At 37.7% G+C, this 25,546-nt stretch overlaps 1 protein-coding gene across 5 annotated transcripts in view; it reads left to right on the top strand.

Moving 5' to 3' along the window:
- Positions 1 to 25,546, top strand: part of RABGAP1L (RAB GTPase activating protein 1 like) — a 671,327-nt gene that overhangs the window by 269,031 nt on the left and 376,750 nt on the right. Inside the window, exon 14 of one of the 5 annotated variants that reach the window (XM_043922780.1) lies at positions 841 to 1,286. The exons of the other annotated variants lie outside the window; for them this stretch is intronic. Within the exon in view, the coding sequence (XP_043778715.1) occupies positions 841 to 870 (30 nt within the window). The 3' untranslated portion in view covers positions 871 to 1,286. Of the gene's footprint in view, positions 1 to 840; positions 1,287 to 25,546 lie in introns of those variants that run through there. 5 annotated transcript variants of the gene reach the window in all.

Raw genomic sequence — 25,546 nt, forward strand, 5'->3', positions numbered from 1 at the left:
AGCCTTGCAAGCTGGCCCTTCTAAGGACAGCAGTCTCAGGTTTGCTGTGTTAACTGATTTTTGTACTGTAATATTTTAAACTAGAAAGAGAAAATTACATTTATGTCTTTCTGTTTTCATTAACAAAGTTCATACATAATAGGAACCAGAAAAAAATTGCATTTATGTCATTCTGTTTTCATTAACAAAGTTTGTACATAATAGGAACCGATTTTAACCCATCATTGTCCTCAGTTGGTCTATTATAAAGATACTTTTGAAAAGTATTAGGAGGAAAAAACAATTTTGAATACAGTGAAATACTGCCATACATTTAAAGTCAAAGCATGGAGCAATATTTTAGGTTGTATCTGCTTATATAGTAAGAGTATCTTTACAGTACCTTTAGTAATAAATACCTAGACAGGTACAAAGAGGTATGGCCACTTTATAATAAATTAAATGTCTGTGTTCTTTATCTACATTTCTGTTAGAGTGTTTTCTTCATTATCAGTTGGCAGAAGAATTCCTTATGAGGTAGGAATACTAACCCACGTTCATATATAGTATGTTACCTTCTCTCCCCACCCCTGCCAGAATATTATTAAGTCAAAGAACTGAAATCTCTGCAAAAGCAATGACAAACTAATTTACTCCCTCCAAAAAATCAGTACGGTAAACAAAGTTGGTCAGTCATGTCTCTTTCTTGTTGTTTTCTTCAGCATGCTATTTCATCTATAACCTTCCAGTCATAAACTTGTTTCCTAACCATAACAGGGGCAAAACTATGGTATAGGCATATTCGCATGGTTTTTCTGATTGTACCGTATCAGCGTTCTTCCCATTGCTTGTGTATTCCAGAGCCCAGTTGGTACTAGCCGCCTTATTTGATGGTGTCCACTTCTGCCTCTGGTAGGCCACCGCTGTTTGCTGTTTGTGCTGTGAGTTCTGTCCCTTGACAACATAGGACCTCTGTGAAGCATACTGGTGTGCAGGATTCCTCATATGCTAAGTGGTGTTGCTTTCTCTGGGGTTCTGCAGAAGCAGGCTGCGTTCTCTGTTACTTTCGTAAAGCCAGCTCTCTCCCCGCTGCCCCGCCCTCACCACCAAAGCCTTCCCACCTTGTACTCTCATTGTCTCGAACATACATTTTGAGCAATATCTTGTTTTCTTTTTCTTGGTATGGCATCTGCCATCTGGAACTGGGGGACAAAATCCCAGTTAGAACTCGGAGGTGAACTTCGCACAGGCTCAAGAGTCTCCACGCCCTGATGATGTATTCCCTTCTTACAGTACCTGTGCCCCTTTTTTCCCCTTAGGTTGATATCTTACTTTGGCTCCTTAGCAAGTAATTGAGATAGTCTCCTGGCAGACTAGACTTGCTTTCAGGTAAGCATAATTTGGCATATATAATTCCACAGTGCTAAAGTGTTTTAAATTTTTAAACTTTCTCTTGGCATTGTAGAATTATATATGCCATATTATGCTTACCTCAAAGCATATCTAGTCTGCCAGGAGACTGGATGTAGAATTCAGACTAAAGGTTGTCAGGGAATAAGGTAGGGGAGGGATGAGTTGGGAGATTGGGACTGACAGATACACACTACTATATATAAAATAGATAACTAATAAGAACCTGCTGTATAGCACAGGGAATTCTGCTCAGTACGCTCTAATGGCCTATATGGGAAAATAATCTAAAAAAACCCGAGTGGGTGTATTTACAACTGATTCACTTTGCCGTACACCTGAAACTAACACAATGTTGTAGAGCAACTATACTCCAATGAAAATTAAAAAAAACAAAACAACACTTTCTTTAAAGCCAGTAAAACCTCCTTTAGATGCGTATACAGAACTTATGATGGCTGAGCTGCTCTAAGTGAAGCAGGTTGAGGAGGCCTACCGTCAGCCATTCCCCTGAGGCTCCTGCATAGAATGTTGCAGGTTCTTGGGGATTTCTCATCTCTGACTCCCTTGTTTTACAGACAAGAAAATGAATGCACGTGAAACTAATCCATATCAATCAGTTCTTTTAGGGCCTTACCAAACTTTCCTTAGACAGTCTTTGACTAACCCCATTTTCCTGTTTGTAAGGCATGGTGGAGTGGAATTAGCTGTTCCTCTGGCATTTTGTATACATGTATCTTGTAATGGTTGTCATTTTTTCTTTTATACTTAAATGTTCATACTGTCAGCCTCGCAGTCCCTAAGCTCAGAGAATCTATTTTTTTTAAATTAATTTTAGATCCTCATTACATCCTAATGTAATCCTGTCATATATTAAGTAATTAATAAATGTTACATTAAAATGAATAAATTTATTCAGTACTTTATTGGAAATTATGTACTCAGTTTGTAAAGTGTCATTTTGCATGTGTTGATATTTTAATTTCTTATGGGTGTTCTGTTAGTTTATGTGAGCTACCCCTATTCTTCAACTGGATTATCACTCTTTTCAAACCTGACCCCTCACCATAACACAGTAAAAGAGAAGCGTTTTGATAAACCCAGGAGACTCTGATAAAAAGATGTCAATGTCACAGTACTTTGCTGTATTCCCATGTTCTTATTGTCTAGTTGTTCTTATTGTTTACTTTAGTTGCTTATTGTTCAGTTGTTTGTAGCTCTTCTGTGACCCCGTGGACGGTAGCCCACCATACCTCTCTGTCCGTGGCAGGAATACTGGATTGGGTTCCCATTCCCTTCTCCAGGGGATCTTCCCAGCCCGGGGATGGAACCTGCGTCTCCTGTATCCATGGGGGGTGCCTTACCCTTGAGCCACCCTGGGAATCCCTTTCCCTTCTTAGTTCCTCTTAAAATATTTCAGATGTTGACAAGTAACAGTTAGGAGTGATTCTTCTTTCATGAGGCCAGTGGTTAGAGAGGCAGTGTATCACTGCAGTGGCCTGGATGCTATCCGAGGTCTAGCACCATTCACTTTTGACCATGGCCATCAGGTGGCGCTAGTGGTAAAGAACCTACCAATGCAGGTAGACAGAGGATGGGTTCCACTCCTGGGTCAGGAAGGTCTGCTGGAGGAGGGCATGGCGGTCCACTTCAGCATCCTTGCCTGGAGAATCCCACAGACAACGGAGCCTGACAGGCTACAGTCCATGGGGTCACACAGAGTTGGACATGACTGAAGCAATGAGCACGTGTTACTTAACCTCTGTGACCCCTAATTCTGTCGTCTATAAAACAGGGAAAATAATATCTGTCATATTCTAATAGTAAATGAAGTAACACATGAAGTGTCCAGGAGTACCATGTTTGCCATAGTTAATGAATATTTAAATGATAGCTGTTGTCATATTCAAGCAGGTACAATGAACCTACTAGTTCAGTAGTGTTCAAACTTTAATGTGGGTACAAATCACCTGGGGATCTTGTAAAATTGCAGGTTCATATTAACAAGTCTGAGGTGGTACCTGAGATCTTCATTTCTGATAAACTCTTAGGTAATGCTGGTGCTCTGATATGGAGACCACACTTGAAATAGCAATGGGCTAGATTATTTGACATTCCCATTGTGCATTTTTTTCTATTTATATATGTTGAATGGTTGGTTGGATTATCTTTTTCAGTCATTGTGTGTCTTGTTGGACATTGTTACTGTATTTTTTGTTCAATTTTTTTCAACTTTGTATTGAAGTATAGCCAATTAGCAATGTTGTGATAGTTAGTTTCAGATGGACAGCAAAGGTACTCAGACATATATATACATGTATCTATTCTCCCCCAAACTCCCCTTACATTCAGGCTGCCACATAACATTGAGAAGAGTTCCTTGTGCTATGCAGTAGGTCCTTGTGGGTTATCCATTTAAAATACAGCAGTGTGTACCTGTCCATCCCAGACTCCCTAACTATTCTTTCCGTCCATGCTTTCCCCCTTTAATCATAAGTTCATGCTCTAAGTCTGTTTCTGTTACGTAAATAAGTTGGTTTGTATCATTTCTTTTTAGATTTAGCCTATTAGGGATGCCATATGCTATTTCTTCTTCTTTGTCTGACTTCATTCAGTATGACAAAAAAATGCAATGGAGAAAAGACAGATTCCTCAATAAATGGTGCTGGGAAAACTGGACAGCTACTTGTGAAAGAAGGAAGCTAGAAAATTTCCTAACACCATGTAAAGAATAAACTCAAAATGGATTTAAGACTTAAATGCCCAGAAACTATAAAGCTTTTAGAGGAAAACAGGCAGTACATTCTTTGACATAAATCACAGCAAGGTCCTCTTTGACCTATCTTCTAGAATAATGGAAATAAAAGCAAAGTTTGCAGTGCTGAGTATCAAAAAGTTAAGGGCAGACAATTAAGGTAAACATGATGATCCTGTCTATTTTTGGAGATTTTAAATTTGAAAGGATATTAATCAAGGACTTCTAGCACATTAAGGCAGATGTAGTCTCTTGCTCTAAATGTATTACTTTCAGGTCAAGAAATTACAAGTGTAAACCTAAATATCCCATGTAAGATGAACTTTATAAATCTTCCTAAATTGAAACTGAAAGAGCACTAGGTTGGGAGTCGTGCATGCGTGCTAAGTCCCCTCAGTTGTTTTAGACTCTTTGCAACCCTATGGACCGTAACCACCAGGCCCCTCTGTCCGTGGGATTCTCCAGGCAAGAATACTGGAGTGGGTTGTCATGCCCTCCTTCAGGGGCTCTTCCCGACTTAGGGATGAAACCCAGGTCCCTTATGTGTCTTGCATTGTTAGGCAGGTTCTTTACCACTGGCACCATGTCAGGAGATAAGAATTCTGGCTTGGGGTCCAACAAAGAAGAACCTTGGAAAGGTCAGAATTAATTCTAATTTTTTATGCATCCTTGATAAGAAAACTTTTCAACAGAGCTCTCAGTCTTCTGTGTAAGAAAAGATCTCACTTAAAACAATTTTCTAATCTTCAGTATTCTGAATTTAAATTTAAAACTGTTGAGTATTCTAAAGATTAGTAATAATGCCTATACTATTTTTATTTTAGTTATATTCATTTTATTAATAAAATTAAAATTTGGAGCAATTTACTGACTGAATATTTCAGCTATTTCACCAAAATTTGAATACATGTTAATAAAAATATAAACTAAAGGAAATATAAACAGTTTAAAAACTATTTTCAGGTTATTTTTCTTCTATGGATGTAAAAGGCAAACACAAGAGATTTATGAATTTCTTAATATTGTAAAATACTCTTCAGCTTCTGTGTGCAACTTTTGCAAACACCATGTTCATTTGCAAGTACCTCCAGAACCATAAATTAAAACATGAAGCAAGAAAATGGCCCTTGGCACTCTTGGGAAATGATACGTGGTTAAGCAGGGATTTATTGCATTCATGATGTCTGAGGGGAAGGGTTTGACAAGTTAATTAATTTGTCTTTTCTCTTACCTAAGTGCTTTCATCGCTCAAATCTTCCCAGAGCTCCAGAGCAAAATCTGTCTCTGTCTTTGGCAGCAGAATAGCTCGCACACCTTCAGGGCGTTCTGACATTGTCTCCTTTTATTTTGAGGAGGAAGGATAAGAGATGGAGAGATGCGTTTCTTTGGGGCTTAAGGAGTGTTACTTCTGAGAGTAGATGTTCAGGGTCAGGGTTGCACTGTGTCAGCTGTGAGCCCCAGATCCTAGGGGCAGAAGGCATCCCAGTGTTCGGCAGTAGATTTGGTTTGGGCTGTTGGCGATACTAGGATCCTCTGCAACACAGGGTCTGTGGTAGTGTCTCTTTCCTGGACCTGAAGGCGGTACTGTTTGAGTACCAGAGATGTAGGAGCAGAACTGGGTGTGCTGAGATATCAAAGCTGTGCATGTGGTCTCTGCTAGATTATTGTAATTAAGGTATTATTATTAAATATCAAATGCAGAAGTTATTGCTAGGTAGGCTTCTTTCACAAATCTTTGCAGCTAATCTGTATGTATGAATGGCAGCCAGACTTTTGAAATATATGAACAAATAGCATCACAAGCTAAAATTATGCTGTTCATAAACAAATAACCTCCACTGAGCTACTAAGCATCTTGTGGAGTGATTTCATTGGCTGTAGGCATTGCTGTGCTGTTTACATACAGTAATTATCATTGTTTAACATTTAGGACTTGTGAGCAATGAACTAAGCATTGTTAGTATAGCAAGTAGAGAAGGGTGTAATGTGACTTTGGAATTTAGTGTTGATTCTGGATCAACCAATATGTGACAGCAGTTTTACTTGATTTTCTGGTATTTGCTTCCTGTAACATGTAACATTGTTTTCAATTTCAGTTCTAAGTTATTAAAGATGGAGCAAAGGTACTAGACATTTGGATACATTTCTTTCTCTAAGGCTTCCCTGATGGCTCAGTGGTAAAAGAATCTGCCTGTAATGCAGGAGATGCAGGTCTGTGGGTTCAATCTCTGGGTCAGGAAGATCCCTTGGAGAAGGAAATGGCAACCCACTCCGGTATTGTTGCCTGAGAAATCCCATGGGCAGAAGGAGCCTCTGGGCTATAGTCCCTGGGGTTGCAAGAGAGTTAGATAAGACTTAGCGATAAGACAGCAACAACATGCAATAGGGACCCTGACTTAATGCATGAAAACAGCAAAATTATGTTTTATTATCATTTGACATTTACTTTGTACTTGACTGTACGTAAAACTTAACTCTTATTGTCCCCACATTACTAAGATTTTTAGCAAGTGCTATGAAATCATTTAGTGATTAAGCACAGTAAGAATAAGTTTGGAGACTTCCCTGGTGGTCCAGTGGCTAAGACACCTTGTTCTCAACACGGGGGGCCCATGTTCAGTCCCTGGCCAGGGAACTAGATTCCACATGCTGCCGCAAAGAGCCTGCATGCTACAACTAAGACCCTGACCAGCCAAATAAATAAATAATTTTTCTTTAAAGAGTAAGTTTTATGTAGAGTCAAGTACAAAGTAAATGTCAAATTATAATAAATATAATTTTGCCATTATTTAGTACTTAAATGAGTGCTTGGAGATCATTTCTCCAAAGATATTTTTTCAAGTATTTATATCAAACATGCATAGTACATTTTATAATAAGCTGAATATGTAGATAGTATTACCGTAGTTGAGTGGTAATATTGTCCTTACCTAGCAATAAATTTTATAACTAACTTAATATGCTTCTCTGATTAAGAAAGTAAGTTGTCATTTCTGTGTAGTGTTATGGAAGCATGATATTTTGTCAAGTAGCACAAAATATATCTGGAATATGCACATTAGTTCTTATTTTTCCTATCTAGTTTTCATGTGTATCTTTCTGGACTTTAGTCCTCTCTCTAATTTGTGCCCTACCATGTTTTAAAAAAGGTTCTAAGAGAGCTGTCTCTTAACATTTTGTTTTTGATTCTTTTCATCAAATCTTTTGATTCAGTAAGAAACTATACCCCAACCAGAAATGCATCCATACATGGGAAAACAACTTTTAGAATGTGCTGAATTAAATGAATAAGGTCTTGCTTATTCTTTATATGTTACATGGGTCTGAAGTTGGGGACCAGGACAACTCACAAACCCACAAACCGTTGCTGCTTATGCACTCTCTCTCTTCCAGCTTTTGTCTGTTCTCAGTTGTATTTTGAATGACTTCCGTCTTCCATGATTAATAAAATGCTTCGTAGAAAGGAATGGAGAGGATATTATCACAAACGTTTAAAAATTCAATGAAAGATACTCAGAATCATCCCTCAGTGGTTTCAGCAAGGCCTTGGCTTTGATTGCCTTTTTCACTATAAAGTGTATTTTGGGTGTTTACCATAGTATCCCTAATATACTTTGCCGTTTACTGATGGAAAGTGCCCCAGGACACCTACCTTCAAGAATAATACTGCTCTAGACAGCTGTACTGTCTATTATTAAAGTGCACTTTGGGCTTTGATGTAAATATGAATCACCTGGGGAGCTCACCTGGAGCAAATTTTGATTCAGCAGGGCTGGAACAGGGCTGAGGTCCTGCATTTCTAGCAAGTTCCCTAGTGTTGCTACTCCTGATCTACAGATCACACCTTGAAAGTGTAGGTTATATCTGTATGTCCAGTGCTTCTTAATGCATGTACGAAGTGTCCCAGGAATAGATTGTTCTTAGGCAGAGGTTCTCAAACTTGAGCATGCACCAGAATCTTGTGGGAGGATGTTTGTGAAAAGTTGGGCTCTGCTTCTCTGAGTTCATTTTGGTGGGGCTTTGGAGCCCAGAAATCTGCAGTTTTCAAATCTTCTCAGATTTTTGTGCAGGTGGTTTAAGACTACACTTTGAGAAGTAGTACTTTAAAATTTGAAGTTGCTATGGAAATTCTCAAACCTTTCCAGAATGACAGCTTTTAAAGACAGAGATGGAATGAAAAGCCCACCTGAAAGATGGGCTTAAAATGCCAATGTAGAATTTGGTTAATGAAGAAGCAGTGGTATACTTTTGTATGTTTCTCTGTCTAGCTGATTACCTCAGGCAGAAGGTTCTTAATTTATTATAGCACATCAGTGGTGAAGACCGTAGCTTTCTTTACTCCCTACTTAGCCCTGAAGGGGTCTTAAATTGGGTAGCTGGTTAGAGGTAATAGGTGGGTACATATATTAAATAATGGTGAATGGTTGCCAGTATTGGTTCTGCTCCTGGATATTCTGACCAGGATATTTACTTTCTCTGGAGTACATTTATATCTCTAATACTGCTATCATATATACCTAGTGTCACAAGTCTAGCCAGTTCTGTATATAAAATATAGTTTTCATGTTAAAAAATAGGAATTCAGATAACTAACGAGTTATTTGTAATTTTAGTTTAAGGCAGCAGTTAAAATTTAAAAGTATGTCACTCAAAGTGAATTTTTAAAAATGACATCGTTTCATAACTTTAAAATCAGTTCTTCATCTGCTCATGTCTCTGTTTTAAGGAAGTGGGTGGTATTTATATAATACTTAATTGATTCTATATAGATTATTTAAAACAAAAGGGAGTTACACAGAGGTTGCAGAAACAGTGAGTGCCATTTAGAATACTCTGATCAGCAAACTGTGTAATGTTAACCAAAGTGACTTAGAAGGCTTATTTAGGATTAATCCATTATATGGTTAAATTTGTTAACTCATTTATTCCTTAATTTGCATGTGATTTTGCAATTCAGAAATCTTAAGCAAACAGAGGTGTACCCAACAATGAACTACAGGATGAACTGAAATAAAGCAGATTGTAACCAAGACAAGCCCTGGGCAGAAACGTGGGATAAGTGAGCCATGATTACGTTTCTCCTCTTCTGCTCCTCTGCCCTAGAGAGTAAACTCCTTTGTGCCACTTCTGGATGGTTTTGTTCCACTGCCACAGTCCCCTCCGAGGTCTCTTCTGCCCTTGAGAATTTCAAGGTGTAGAGCAGAGGCAGTTTTGAAAACCATCCTGACCTAGTACAGTAAGTGCTGTGTGAGGAGATCTGTCACACAGAGTACTTTATGATCACAGAGATTAATTCTGCCTGAAGGGAAAGGAGAGAAGAAGGTAGACAAATGTGAGCATATAAACTGCATGACCTTTCTGAGATACCTTTCTGTTGTTAATTTTCTGGTTTATTAATAACCTAAGAACTGTGCTTTACTATCCATAATATTCGTACCTCTTGACACGAAGGTCGTTAAAATTGGGGAGGAAAAATATCTACTGGTTATTAAAGCAGAGCAAAAAAAATTTAATTGCATGCTAAGAAGTAATTTTATTGAAATTTAAGTACAAATTTTGCTTTAATATTCTCCAACATAATATTAGGTCAGTTGTTAATGCATAGAAAGGCATTATACTTTTCTAGATAGTCCTTTGTATATTCCAGCCGCTCTGAGTTAAGAGGCATATGAATGGAGAAGTTTGAAAACTATTTAAATCCTATCACATTTTTAAGAGTAGTTGGTTTCAAATTAAGATGAAATTCAGGGTATTTTTTTGTACGAAAGTAGAAGGTGTATGTTTTAGACCCATTGTCAAATTGTCTTCATCCTCACAACTAACATATTCCAAGTTTCTATAGGCGTAGCTCAAGTTAATCATAATAACATTTCTCTGTTGTTGTTTAGTTGTTAAGTCGTGTCCAACTCTCTGTGACCTCATGGACTACAACATGCCAGTCTTCCCTGTCCTTCACTAACTCCTGGAGTTTGCTCAAACTCATGTCCCTTGAGTCGGTGATGCTATATTATCCTCTACCACCCTCTTCTCTTTTTGCCCTCAATCTTTCTCAGGATCAGGGTCTTTTCCAGTGAGTTGGCTCTTCGCATCAGTTGACCAAAGTACTGGAGCTTCAGCTTTAGCATCATTCCTTCCAATGAACATCCAGGACTGATCTCCTTTAGGATTGACTGGTTTGATCTCCTTGCTGTCCACAGGACTCTAAAGGGTCTTCTCTAGCACCAAAGTTCAAAAGCATCAGTTCTTTGGTGCTCAGCCTTCTTGATGGTCCAACTCTCACATCCATATATGATCACTGTAAAAACCGTAACTATATGGATCCTTGTTGGCAAAATGATGTCTTTGCTTTTTAATACCCTGTCTAGGTTTGTCATAGCTTTCCTTCCAAGAAACAAGTGTCTTATAATTTCAGGGCTGCAGTCACCATCCGCAGTGATTTTGGAGCCCAAGAAAATTAAGTCTGTCACTGTTTCCATTGTGTGATGGAACCAGATGCCATGATCTTGGTTTTCTAATGTTGAGTTTTAAGCCAGCTTTTTCACTCTCCTCTTTCACCCTCATCAAAAGTTCTTCTTCACTTTCTGCTGTTAGGATGGTATCATCTGCATATCTGAGGTTATTGATATTTCTCCTGGCAATCTTGATTCCCGCTTGTGACTCGTCCAGCCTGGCATTTTGCATGATGTACACTGCATATAAGTTAAATAAGCAGAGTGACAATATACATTATTCTAGCGAAGTATAGTTATAGACATGTTTCTTATTAAAATGATGTTTGCAGTTTTACTATATTGTTATATATAAATTAGGGAGAAAAAAATAAATTAGGGAGAAGTTTTATATCATTTAAAATTAACTCAGTTACTGTTTTGATGTTTTTTTAATACCTAGAGCTGTGCTGTCCAATACTATAGCCATTAGCCACATGTGGCTATTTAAATTTAAATTAATTGAAATTAAGTAAAATGTAAAATTCAGTTTTAAACGTTGAAAAACATTTCAGTTGCTCAGTAATCACACATGGCTAGCAACTACTTGATTGAACAGCAAAGATACAGAACATTTCTGTCACTCTCTTAGATAGCATTGGTCTACACTTTTGAGTATATGCTAAGTGTGGAATTGTTAGGATATGCCCATTGTATCAGTTAGGATTAGTTTTACTTTTGTCGTTTAGTCATTAAGTCGTGTCTGACTGTTTGGGGACCCCTGTGGTCTGTAGCCCACTAGGCTCCTCTGTCCCTGGGATTTCGTGGGCAAGAATACTAGATTGAGTTGCCATTGTCTTCTCCAGGGAGTCTTCCTGACCCACGGATCAAATTCACGTCTCCTGCATTGGCAGGTAGATTCTTTACCACTGAGCCACCTGGGAAGCCAAGAGAGGATGGGAATTTGTCTTTTAGCTGGGCAGCTATGTGTTTCTTTGAGAGGACTTGCTGTTGTCAAGTTCCTCAGAAGAACCAATGACAAATTAGGTTTAATATTTAGAAATTAATTTAAATGAATAATTTTTCTAGGAATAAAACTCATTTGTAGTGTCTTCTAAAACCTAGCAGGGCAATAAGAAGCAAATAATATTACTTCATTTAACAGAGGCAGAGAGATCATTCAGACATCATAAATTTAATTAAATAATCCATATTATGCCCATTTTTTATGTTCCTGGAGTTCAATACTGAGCTTTTTTTATAAAGTAATAGTTTATCAGATTATCTGTGAAATATTATTATTGAGTTAAGGCTTCAGTTGTGTGAGATTTTGCTCAGATATATAACCAGAACTGTCCAAATTAAACTTTTTTGAGGTTATTGAAATGAGCAAATTAATTAGTCAGAGATGATCATTTTCAGAAGAAGAATATTCTTCATTTTATAATTTAATATTTTCTAAGATTTTGTCTGTGTTTGTTAATAGGTAGTATAATATACAGTTGATTTCACTGAAAAATGAAAATTTACCAGTAATATTTTCAATATTTATTGTTTTTCTTTATGTATTTTGTTCCGTTGGAATCAAGTTTTTCTTAATTTTTCTTTGTTTCACTATTACTGGTGCTTTCAGTAATTCACTTTTTAAATGTCTATTTGCAGCATCAGTAAATTTAGAAAAGAGTATGAGAAAATATCATAAGTGAGGAGGGTACATTCAACTACCGTTCTGCTTTTTGATCACTGGTTCTTGCATGACAGATCTTGATCATCACTGTTCTTATCATTCCTTCAGGGCTAGTGTTGTTCCATGTCTCGTGGGGGATGTAGAAAACAGAACAGAGTGGTCTCAGAACATGCTGTAGCCCTTGTGTTTTAAGTCAAATGTAGTTCCTTAGTGCTACACAATTGAATATTTAATTGTATTCTTATGGGGTTTTTTTTGTTTTTGTTCTTTTTAAATAGAGACATTAAAGGACTACGTTATCAGAAGGAGATAGACATAAAATAGCTATGACTTATACGGTAAAAATGGGTTCCCTGGTGGCTCAGATGGTAGAAAATATGCCTGCAATACAGGAGACCTGGTTTTAGTCACTGGTTTGGGAAGATCTGCCGGAGGAGGGCATGGCAACCCACTCCAGTATTCTTTCTTGGAGAATCCCCATGGACAGAGGGGCCTGGCAGGCTACAGTCCATGGGGTCGCAGAGTCGGACTCGACTGAGTGACTAAGCACTGCACAGAATATGGCTTGGTTTATGTCCAGTTTCATTGATTTCTTCCTCTTGCCATACTGTGTACTACTGAACCTTTTACCTTGTCATCTCAACCTTTTTAAAAAGATTTTGCTGTTTGAAACTCGGTTTATCAAAAGAATCATTTGCACTTGCACCAGCCAGCTTCTGTAAGAGCTGCAGCCTGGCTCCTGCCACCAGCACTTGGCTGAGTGCTCATTTGAAGGTCACCAGTTATCTGCTAATTAAAACTCCAGTGACTTCTCTGTCTTTGCATTCCTTTATCTCTGCAACATTTTAATAATTTTTGACCATTCTCTCCCTGGAATTTTCAGTTCCCATTGCATCCCATTGAGTGTTCTTCACTCCATCTTATTGGGACTTGTTACATATGTCTTCCTTTTTCTTTTTTCTAAATCTTCCTTCTATTTAGTCACCCAAAGCCACCACCTGAAATATCCCCCATTCTCATTTCTACCTGTTACGTGGATCTTACCTGTGCTTTAAGACCAACTTTATATTTTCTCCCCTAAGCTTTTAAAAATGTTCTTTCTCATTTCTGTAGTCACCTAGTTATTACTTAGAGTACCCTTAGGATGCATTTTTTCCCCTTGACAGTGTGATATTGTACACATTTTAAAACCTACCCTAGCAGATAAAAATCACAGAAGTATAAAGGCCACCGCTGCAACTTCCTCAATGTTGTGTTAAATATTCATTGAGTGTGCTGTGGTAGACAGAGTAATGACTCCCCAGTCATTCAGAATTCCCAGAACCTCTGAATATGTTGGGTTACATGGCAAAGGGGAATTAAGGTAACAGATGAAATTAAAGTTGTAATCAGTTAACTTTAAAATACAGAGAGATTATGCTGGATTATACTAGTGGGCTCAATATAATCATAAGAGTCCTTGAAAATGCAAAAAGGGAGGCAGAAAAGAGATTTAGAGTGATGCAGACTTGATTAACCCTTAATTTAAAGATGGAGGAAGAGAGCCAAAAGCAAGGGATGTGAATGGCCCTTAAAAAATCAGGAAAACAGATTTCTCCTCTTGGAGAGTCCAGCAGGAATTCAGTCCTGCCAGCCCTTGATTTCATCCCAGTGAGACCTGTGTCAGATTTCTGACCTACTGAACTGTAAGATGTACATATTATGAAAATTCAGAGGCAGTGGGATAAGAAAAATGGGAAAATAAGTAAAACAGTTATTTGAAGACTTAATTCCTTCTCAGAGAGTTTATCAATTTGACAATAATTACTTTTTTGGTTGTTTTTCAAAGGAATTGTGTGTAAGGTCATCCTAAGATAAAGAGCCCTTATATGGAGTGTTGATTTTCTTTTATTTGGGCTTTATAATTTGAAAAAGATAATGGAACCTTGCCCTTTGAATGGGGCAGCTGATAATAGAAGCTGTAAAATGACAAAACTAAAACAACTTAGTAATAAATTTGATGTCCTTTCTTGAAGGGAAAACGATCCATGCATTCAGGGAGTACAATGTCTTACAAACAGTAGAGCTTTGTTCTGGAAAGATTTGGGGCAAAAGCAAGTTTATAGAGCATTAGAAGAGGCAAGTCAGAAGTAGGGCATGATTGACCAAGAGGTCAGGGACTTCCTTATTAGGCAAGCAGGTCCTAGTTTCTAGGGTAAGGTAAGTTAGCTAAAGCCGAGCTGGCGGATTGCAATTAGTATATGTTAGATTTCCTTGACAATGAGGTGTTTCCTGTAAGTGCAGGCTGACTTGGGTTTAGATATGTGATGAGGGCTGGGCCAATGGGGTGGCCTCCATTTTGAGGGTCCTGATATATGCATTAACTTTATCAGAGCTCAGTAAATTTTAATTGAATGGATGACTAAGTAGAATTGAGGAGTGAAGGGAGAATGTTTCCATTCATTTACCTGAGAAATGAATTAAGAACTTTCAGTTTCTCAGATGCCCTGCCTTCTACCTCCCTACCCTACCCTGTGCCTCTCCACTCTTATACAGGTAATTCTTCTTTTATTGGAGCCTCTTCCCCTTTCCTTTTGAATAAGTCCTAGTGACCCTTAAAGTCCTAGTTTACATGTGAACACTTTTTAGGAAGGGTCCTAAATTCCTTCACCACTTTTTGCCCCTCCTGCTTTTCCATACTGGTCAGATGTTGGGCAGATGAACCTGCTCTGTGGCCTCACTGCATCCTGTACTTCCAACTTAGCCTTATTTCATTGCAATATTATTACCCATTTAATTCTTTCTCATTGTCATTGTCAGGGACTGTCTTTGTTTCTTTTTTTTCTTTTTGCTCACTGTTGAATTCCCAGAGTCTGGCATAATGTGTATTTGAGAAATATTTTTTGAATGACATTCGTGAAATATAGTAACAATTTCAAATGTTCCCAAAATAGCACACATGATTAAATAAGTGTATAAAGTATCATTTTCAAGTTTATTTACTTATCTGTTGAAGTTCATAACACACTGAACATTAAACTTAATAATAATTTTATAGGCAGAATGCAGTCTATAGCAATGAAATCTACTTTTATTTTTAAATATGACATTGAAATCTATTCAGACTTCATACTTAACATTTAATCTCAAAGTCTGATCTATTTCATCTTTATATTTGAATTTAAGTATTTCTTGGAAGTTACCATTTTGCACTTAGTCATTATTTTTTAAGAAATAATTTTATTTTTCTGTTGACTTTTTTTCGCTGGAGTCTAGCATTTTTAAGAGCATAGTTTAGAATATTGCTTGTGTGTAATAATTTTTAGAGAAAAAATGGCATTGATCTGTTTCTTGCCTTTTGAAAGTAATACTCTGTTGGAGGCTTGGAAGGGTTTAGGTCAAATTAAGTGGGCTTATGTCTGCTGATGCTGTCCTGCAGATAAAGCCACAGCCACCTTCAGCTGGGTTGTTTTTGTGTTGATGTACTGTTTTTCCCTTGGGCCAGTGGATGCTGTTTCGTATAAGATAGGAATGTGATAGGAAAGGAAATTCGCTCTGTGTTGTGCCTATTTAAAGCACTGTGGAACTGGCTGGTAGACTGTGACACAGTTCATTTAATCTTCTGTTGAAGTATTATTGTTGTTGTTTTCCTGGAGGAAAAAGTACCTCTGAGATAATTTCTAGCAAGTAGTTATAATTTACAAGAGATTGTATGGTTTTTCTGTGTGATATGAAATGATTCTTTAGAGGTTTGGGCTTGTTTGTATAAGGTTTTAGAATCTTAACCTCTCAATTGTTTCAATTCCAGTTTAGATGATTAAAGTTAATAAAGCTAATTTTTCCCTCTGTTTTCATTGTTACTGTGAAATTTTAAGTTGGCCATTAGAAAGAATTCCTAGCAGCCAGAATCTTTGGTCTTTTATGATGCCATTTTAAATTACTGTTAGAAGATATGCGTTGCCCGAGGAAGCTGCTCACTTCTCCGAAGCCCATGGGACTCTCCAGCATGAGTTGTAAGGTTGTGGTGAGTGTTTGCCCGAGTCTTTGAAACTCACTCTTTCCACCCTGTGAGTGTTTGGTGGAAACTGGTTTCCCTCTGAAATGTATGCCGTGAAATGTCACCATTCCAGTTTACCTTCTTCCAGTGTCGCAAACTCATGGGAAGGAAATGTGAAAGTTGGCCTAGTTCCCAGGGCGATGTGAAGAATCTTTTGGGGCTATTAAAGGAATATCTTTGTTCCAAGTATTCCCTTGTTCCTGTCCTTCCAGGCCTTCCCCCATCAGTCCATGGAACCATTTACACGCATTGTTTATTTCAGGATGAGGGTAGATGCAGCCTCAAATAAAGGAATCATTTGCTCAGCTCTAAGTTTTATTTTCAATAAATTATTTTCTTAATGTGAAATACATGTATAATAACAAAATTCAAAAGGTACAAAAGGATACAAGTTTATATAAATCTCTTTCCTCTACTTTCTCCCCAACTGGCCTCCACCCTTTCTCTCCCATTCAGTTTTGTGTACACAAAAGATACATAGTTTACACTCTTGTACACCTAGGTTTTTTCACATAATATCTCTTGCTGCAGTTCCATATCAGTATGTATGAAACTACTTCATTCTTACCAGCTATAGTAGCCATATCCAGTTGGTAGACAGGTCAATTATTAATCTTATGCTTTTACAAATAATGCTACAGTGAATAATTCTGACCATACATAATTTTACATACCTATCAGTTTATCAGTATGATAAATTCTTAGGAGGATAATTACTGGATCAAAGTCCAATGTTTTGAGTTTTAAATTAATTTTTTAATCTATACCAAGTTTTAAATTCTAGAAATTCTAGTGTATAAAGAGTAAAATTTGAAAATTTATACATAATTTCACTATAAGCATATAAGTATACACATATAATATGGTATATAAAAGACTTAGGATGATGTATTTGTAGAAGGAAATGGCATCCCACTCCAGTATTCTTACCTGAAGAATCCCATGGGCAGAGGAGCCTGCTGGGGTCCATGGGGTCGCCAGAGAGTTGGACACGACTGAGTGATTAAACAACCAAATAGGCAATTTCTGCCAGACCAGAAGAAATCTTTTCCAGGGCTGAGAAGAGCCATAGTGTATTCATTCCCCTACCTACCTTTTCAGAGGCTGAAAGTCACAGTAGAAGATAGGGAGATATGATGATGATGATGATAATAAGAATAATCTGTTGTCTTCAGGAGAGAATCTAAGAACAGCAAGATTGCCTGAAAAAACTGACTCTCTAGTGATAGAGAAATTCTCAGAGTGCTGTCAGCTGCCAAAGCCTTTAAACAGAAAGCCTGGATACTGCAGAGTATCTGGACCTCAAAACCAGAGGGTCTCAAGCCCATAGGCTATAGTAGTATTCAAGGGTGTAAGCCAAAAAATCAGCCAGATCTCACTAGACACAAGCATAGGACACTCAGTGATTAGATAGAATGGCAGGTGTCTAAGGGGAAGCCAGTCAGTTGCCTGAGCTACATACAGCATGTGAATTAGCATACTATAGGACAACTCAGTCTCCTCCTTTTAACTAGCTGCCATCCCAAGAAAGAAAAGAGGGTTGGGGAAATTCCTTAAAGAGGTTGAACTTGTAATTGAATGACATAAGAAAGTTAAGGAACGTCTGAGTGGAATTTGAAGTTAGATTTCACCCTCAACCCAGGAAGTTGCATTGGGTCACTGCCTTGCATTTTTGTCTTCAGCCCTTCCTTCCCAACACCACTGTGCATTGTGTAAATTGTTTGTCTTCCTGTGCTCCCTTCCTCCTACCCCTTTGATCCATTGGTTTTCTGGGTTCTCTGTGTTGTATGAATTCTCTTTCCCTCCTTTTATAACCTGGAGTCTTACTGGTGCACTGCTTTCTGGTTCTCTGAGCCTGTTTTTTATGCACCCTCCCCCTCTTGCCCTTTTGTCATTGGCAGCTTCTTGCAGATTCCCTTGCTCTTTTTTTCTCTCTCTTTCAGTCCAACAAAGACTGCTTATAAAGATCAGCAGCCTTGTCATTTGAACAAAAGATTCCAAGAACCCTCTGTAGGTTGGCTATTGATTTACTTGACTGAAAAAACTGATTAGCCACTTCATCTCTGGTTGAGTATCTCTATTAATGTCAGAGAGTTGCACATTACATTATTTGTAGCTCTGGCCTATACATTAATTTCATTTCTGATTTCTGTCTCAGAGGCTGTAACTACACAGTGGTCATTGCAGTATCTCCCAGAAGGGAAAATAAAATCCCTGAAAGCACCTTACCTTACAGGCTTGATTTATTTCAAGAGCCTGTAAGTTTCATGGATAAGTTACTCATCACATTTGGAAAGCTAGTTCTATATTTTTATTCCTTACCTTTAAAGTTCTAAACCATGCTTAGAAAAGATGGCATAATTTAGCCCATTTTGTTTATTTAGCTTTGAACTCATTAATTTGTATTCTTTGTTTTGTATTGAAATATGGTAATTGAACAAGTGAGAGTATAACGATTCAGCTAAGAAAAAGTGAGGTTATATATGAATTTACATAGAAACCTATTTATAGGAATATGTGTACTTTGAGGGCTTTACCTGGTAGCTCAGATGGTAAAGAATCTGCTTGCAGTTTAGGAGACCTGGGTTTGATTGCTAGGTTGGGAAGATCCCCTGGAGAAGGGAATGGCAACCCACTCCAGTATTCTTGCCTGGATTATTCCATGGACAGAAGAGCCTGGTAGACTACACTCTATGGGGCCACAAAGAGTCAGACACAACTGAGTGATTTTAACTTCACATGTAGTATTCACATGATGTTACTTGCGTATATTTGTTTATAAAGAGAGCTTATTTAAATCAAATATATTTTATAATCTTTTAATAATTTCCTCATATCATGGTATAGACTCTAGTAAATCTGATCAGTAGGTCAAGATTAATTGAATCCTATGAATATGAGGAATAAGCATTTTAACGGAAACAAAATTATAACTGTGACTATTTAGCATTGCTTTCTCTTCATAGAGGCTAGGAATTGGCTCTTTGATCTCTATTATCTAATCCCAGACCAGGAAATATATCTGATATAATGTTTTTAATTGATAAAAACATTTGATATAATGTTTTTAATTGATATATATGATTCAATATATTTTATCTCTTCAAGAAGTCTCTCTTTCCAGAGGAACAATCTCTAAGTCAGTTATGAGTTGATCATGTGCTATAGATGTTTATTGCAACAAGAGTGTTTCTTTATACTCTGAATTCCTTTTGGGCGATATTAGGAATTCATATGGAATGTGCTTTCTACATATTAATAAGCTGTAATTATTCACTCAGAGTTGTTTTTCTTTCAGTCTTATGAAAGGCCAAAATATCACAATACAACATGCACAGTAGAACTGGGAAAAAATTAAAAATGAGTTCCTTTAGGCAAGATCAGTTATCACTTATACTACATTATGATCCAGGAAATGGCTTAGATTAGAATGTAGTTCACATGTTCTTGATGAAATCTTACAGCACATAGAAACTAAAGTTTAAAACACCTGATTATATTTTTATGGGAATCAATATTAAAAAGGAATAGCATAGTATAATAATTATATTCATCAAAGGTTTTAAAATTAGTGCACACAGTTGGTATGACGTAGAGCACTCAGGGCTGCTGGAGGTACACATTAGTATAAGAAAGAGTGCCATGTGAGTGATTGCTTTGTTAGTATTTGTTTGAGGTCAGTTGTTGTTCAGTCGCTAAAGTCAGGTCCAACTCTTTGCAACCCCATGAACTGTAGCATGCCAGGCTTCCTTGTCCATAACTATCTCCTGGAGTTTGCTCAAACTCATGTCGATTGAGTCAGTGATGCCACGCACCCCCTTCTCCTCTTGCCCTCAGTCTTTCCCATCATCAGGGCCTTTTGCAGTGAGTCGGCTCTTCACATCAGGTGGCCAAAGTATTGGAGCTTCAGCTTCAGCATCAGATCTTCCAGTGAATATTCAGGGTTGATTTCCTTTAGAATTGACTGGTTTGATTTCCTTGCTGTCCAAGGGACTTTCAAGAGTCTTCTCCAACACCATGTTTGAAAACATCGATTGTTTGGTGCTCAGCCTTCCTTATGGTCAGTACTTACATAATTATAAGTGGTGAGATTATTTTCTCTTACATAGAGTTATAAAGCTTATAGGTACCGAGATACATGTATTCTTGGTAGTGGGTTTTGGCATCAAACATACTTTGGCTTGAGAGTTCCAGCTCCAATCAATGTGACTTTGGGCTACCACTCTGAGTCTTAGTGTCCTCGGCTCTAACGGCAGTAATTACTTCATCTAATTCCCGTGAAGATGAAATGATAAAATTTACATGAAGAGTTTAACACAGTGCCTGGCACATATTGAGACTCAGTAAACGGTAGCTGCTCCTAGCAGTAGGGGCAGCAGTGACAGTTTTGTTTAGTATAAGAAAGTAAAACCTGAAACATGTATTACATATCAGTTTCTTGGCTTTCTCTGTCTTTTAAATCTCTATTCTTAGAACTTTTTTATAGTTTATATTTTAATACAAAATTTTAGACCCTTATAACTTCTATACTGTTTAGAGTTACAGTCATAAAATTACAAAATTTTGTAGTTAGAAGGAAGTTTTGGGATCTTTTAGTCCAAACCTCTTATTTTACAAGTGAGAAAATGATGTCCAGAGAGGTTAAGTGATTTACCCAGTGTAAATAGCTTGTGGTAAGTTTCCTTATAAGCGGAACAGTGTTCATTTTACTATGACTTCCTGATGCTTATGTACCATTCAGTTCAGGTGTTAGTGGATTCTGTTACTATCAATTCAGTTCAGTCACTCAGTCGTGTCCGACTCTTTGCGACCCCATGAATCTCAGCACGCCAGGCCTCCCTGTCCATCACCAACTCCAGGAGTTTACTCAAACTCATATCCATTGAGTCGGTGATGCCATCCAGCCATCTCATCCTCTGTCGTCCCCTTCTCCTCCTGCCCCCTATCCCTCACAGCATCAGGGTCTTTTCCAGTGAGCCAACTCTTCGCATGAGGTGGCCAAAGTATTGGAATTTCAGCTTCAGCATCAGTCCTTCCAGTGAACACCCAGGACTGGTCTCCTTTAGGATGGACTGATTGGATCTCCTTGCAGTCCAAGGGACTCTCACGAGTCTTCTCCAACACCACAGTTCAAACGCATCAATTCTTCGGCACTCAGCTTTCTTCACAGTCCAACTCTCACATCCATACATGACCACTGGAAAAACCATAGCCTTGACTGGACAGACTTTTGTGGACAAAGTAATGTCTCTGCTTTTGAATATGCTATCTAGGTTGGTCATAACTTTCCTTCCAAGGAGTAAGTGTCTTTTAATTTCATGGCTGCAGTCACCATCTGCAGTGATTTTGGAGCCCCCAAAAATAAAGTCAGCCGCTGTTTCCACTGTTTCCCCATCTGTTTGCCATGAAGTGATGGGACCAGATACCATGATCTTAGTTTTCTGAATGTTGAGCTTTAAGCCAACTTTTTCACTCTCCTCTTTCACTTTCATCAAGAGGCTTTTTAGTTCCTCTTCACTTTCTGCCATAAGGGTGGTGTCAACTGTGTATCTGAGGTTATTGATATTTCTCCAGGCAATCTTGATTCCAGGTTGTGCTTCTTCCAGCCCAGCGTTTCTCATGATGTACTCTGCATAGAAGTTAAATAAGCAGAGTGACAATATACAGCCTTGACATACTCCTTTCCCTATTTGGAACCAGCGTGTTGGTCCATGTTCAGTTCTAACTGTTGCTTCCTGACCTGCATACAGATTTCTCAAGAGGCAGGTCAGGTGGTCTGGTATTCCCATCTCTTTAAGAATTTTCCACAGTTTATTATGATCTACACAGTCAAAGGCTTTGGCATAGTCAATAAAGCAGAAATAGATGTTTTTTCTGGAACTTTCTTGCTTTATTGATGATCCAGCGGATGTTGGCAATTTGATCTCTGGTTCCTCTGCCTTTTCTAAAACCAGCTTGAACATCTGGAAGTTCATGATTCATGTATTGCTGAAGCCTGGCTTGGAGAATTTTGAGCATTACTTTACTAGTGTGTGAGATGAATGCAATTGTGTGGTAGTTTGAACATTCTTTGGGATTGGTATGAAAACTGACCTTTTCCGGTCCTGTGGCCACTGCTGAGTTTTCCAAATTTGCTGGCATATTGAGTGCAGCACTTTGACAGCATCATCTTTCAGGATTTGAAATAGCTCAACTGGAATTCCATCATCTCCACTAGCTTTGTTCATAGTGATGCTTTCTAAGGCCCACCTGACTTCACATTCCAGGATGTCTGGCTCTAGGTGAGTGATCACACCATCGTGGTTATCTGGGTCATGAAGATCTTTTTTTGTACACTTCTTCTGTGTATGCTTGTCACCTCTTCTTAATATCTTCTGCTTCTGTTAGGTCCATACCATTTCTGTCCTTTATTGAGCCCATCTTTGCATGAAATGTTCCCTTGATATCTCTGATTTTCTTGAAGAGATCTCTAGTCTTTCCCATTCTGTTGTTTTCCTCTATTTCTTTGCATTGATCACTGAGGAAGGCTTTCTTATCTCTCCTTGCTATTCTTTGGAACTCTGCATTCTATTGGGAATATCTTTCCTTTTCTCCTTTGCCTTTTGCTTCTCTTCTTTTCACAGCTATTTGTAAGGCTATGGCTGACTCATTTGAGCCCTTACTGTGTACTGTATACTATACTAAATGCCCAGATCAAAGATGAGGAATATAGAGTTCCTAATGTGCAAGCATTCATAGAGAAAGGAACCGATGGACAATCAGGACAGTGTGGTAAGTATTATGAAAGTGAGGTGCGGTAAGTCCTCTTAAAAAGGAAGGAGAGAAACTAAGGTGCATTAACTGCCTATGGGACAGGTAGCTCACATGCATTGTCATCTGCATTGTTACTTAATGATCACCATAAGCTTCTGATACAGGTATCACTACCCATAGTTTTGTTTCTTGGCAAAGAACAGTCTCTGATTGAGAAGGAGCTAGGAGGTACAATAGCTCTGAATCCCAGTGAAAAAACTCAGTGTTAATCAAGACTTGGGACTTCTATAAAGATTTGCTCAGTATGGTGGTGTGGTTAAATGGGAGTGATGAATCTTTGTGATGTCACATTTTTTATTTGCAGGTAAAATTAAATACCAATTTGCTTTTTCCTTATTTGTTTTCTATAAGCCCGTTGCCATAATTGAATGGAAGACATGCCTGACTTCTTAAAAGAGCAACTTCAGTGATCTAAAATGAGGAACAAGCATTTCCTATTGTGAACGTTCTTCTCTTATTTTTCTTAATGTTTCCTGAGTCAGAATCCGTGGTAGAGGCCAAAGCTTGGGAAAGACACAGACGCTTCTATGTCCTTTTGAGATTCTTCATTTTCTAAACTGCTTGGTCTTTTCATTTTATTACTTGTTTATTCTTTTCCCTATGCCTCCATTAAAATCTTTTTAGTTGCTTTTTGGATGAGTACATAAGGCACTATGAGAAGATTTAGTTATTCAGTGATGACTGTAAGTAGTCATTATTGTTGATTATTTAAAATAAAAACTTTGGGGAGAGCAACTGTGTACTAACAGTTAGGATTCTTCCTCAAAATATTTCTATTACATAATAATTTCTTTTTTGTAGGTGTTTCTAAAACACACGGTTGCTCTGATTTCCAAGAGGATTTTCAGCAGCAAAAAAAAACACATCGATTTAGAAAATATTTATTATATATGCCCCCTTTTTGAGGAGCACACCATTTGGAATTCTTAGAATATCTATTAATTTTTTCTTAATTTTGAGCAATAATGGAGCAGTTTAGAAAATATTCTAAGTTTTTCTTAATCTAAAATTCTGCTGTTTCACTGGAACACTGATTACCTTTGAATACTGTTAATTGATATAAAGGTGTGTGTCATGTACAGAAGCTGAAAATTATAAGTAGAAAATTATGTTGGTAAAAATGTTCCTCAAAACTTGCTACTCTTCATAATTATTGAAATGTAATTTCAAATAAATTTCCTCATACAATGAACTTTTTATAAATGAGTACATAGAAAAGTTCATGTAATTAATTTAAGCAGCTAAAATGCCAGATAGAATATTAGCAAGTAGACTTAACACAGTGAGGAAATTGAAAGATTCATCTCTGAGGAAACTGACCTTTCCAATGAAAAGTCTCCTAAAGAACTGACCAGCTACCTGGTCCATCTCAGTACCGTGTGAATATTGCATAGCTCACTAGCACCTGTTATATGCCGTGGGGTTTGTTGAGGGGTGTACATGTTATTTAGATATATGTATGTAAATATAGGAAGAACTAGCTCAAAGAATTGAAAATAATTTCCTCAGGAGAATAACATGGGACAAAACACTGCAGATTTTCACTTTATCCTAAGGGTACTATTTTAAAATCATGTACATTCATTGCTTTGATAAAAAGTTAAAAAATATAGTGATCAGAATTATGTTTGTTGATAGTGGTGTTGCCATGTTATAGTGGCGCTTCCATTGTATTACTAAAGATATGCTGAATTCACATACTTAAGCAAAAGGCATTGTCGTTTACTTGCTAAGTCATGTCTGACTTTTGTGACCCTATGAACTATAGCTTGCCAGGCTCCTCTTTCCCAGGCAAGAATACTGGCGTGGGTAGCCATTTCCTTCTCCAGGGCATCTTCCTGACTGAGGGATCAGACTCTCGTCTCCTGCATTGGCATGCAGATTCTTTATTACTGAGCCACCAGGGAAGTCCCAAACAAAGGGCATACCATGGGAAATATTAATCTATAAACACAAAAGTTATGAGTACGTTCTAGCATTCTTTTCTACCAATTTTTATTATCTGTTTTTAGGGGTCAACTGTAGTAGGTAATTGATACAGATGAGTTATTTTCATCTCTTTCTTTAATGTTATCTGTAGTTTCAAAGCTTCCATGCAGCAACTTCTTTTTACTATAGCTAGAATCAAGAAGCTGAAACAAAGAAGAAAAGAAAACCAAGAACCAAACCAAAATCGATTTACCCTCATAGCACATTCTTGTGGGGGTGGTGATAGTAAAAACAAGACAAAACAAACAAAAAAGCACATGGGGAAAAAATATGTGAGAGTTGCAGTGGCCTTGATGAGCCATTGTCTGGTGAATTGGTTCAAAGTGGATCAGATGAGTAAACACTGTAACCTAATGGTAGATAATAAGATGTCTCTGAATTTTGTTTTACTATTAAGTATCTTTAATATACCATATTTTGTATTCACCAAATAGAGCCATTGCTCATGT

The sequence above is a fragment of the Cervus elaphus genome, chromosome 14, assembly GCF_910594005.1.
Source record: "Cervus elaphus chromosome 14, mCerEla1.1, whole genome shotgun sequence".
Taxonomy (NCBI): Eukaryota; Metazoa; Chordata; class Mammalia; order Artiodactyla; family Cervidae; genus Cervus; species Cervus elaphus.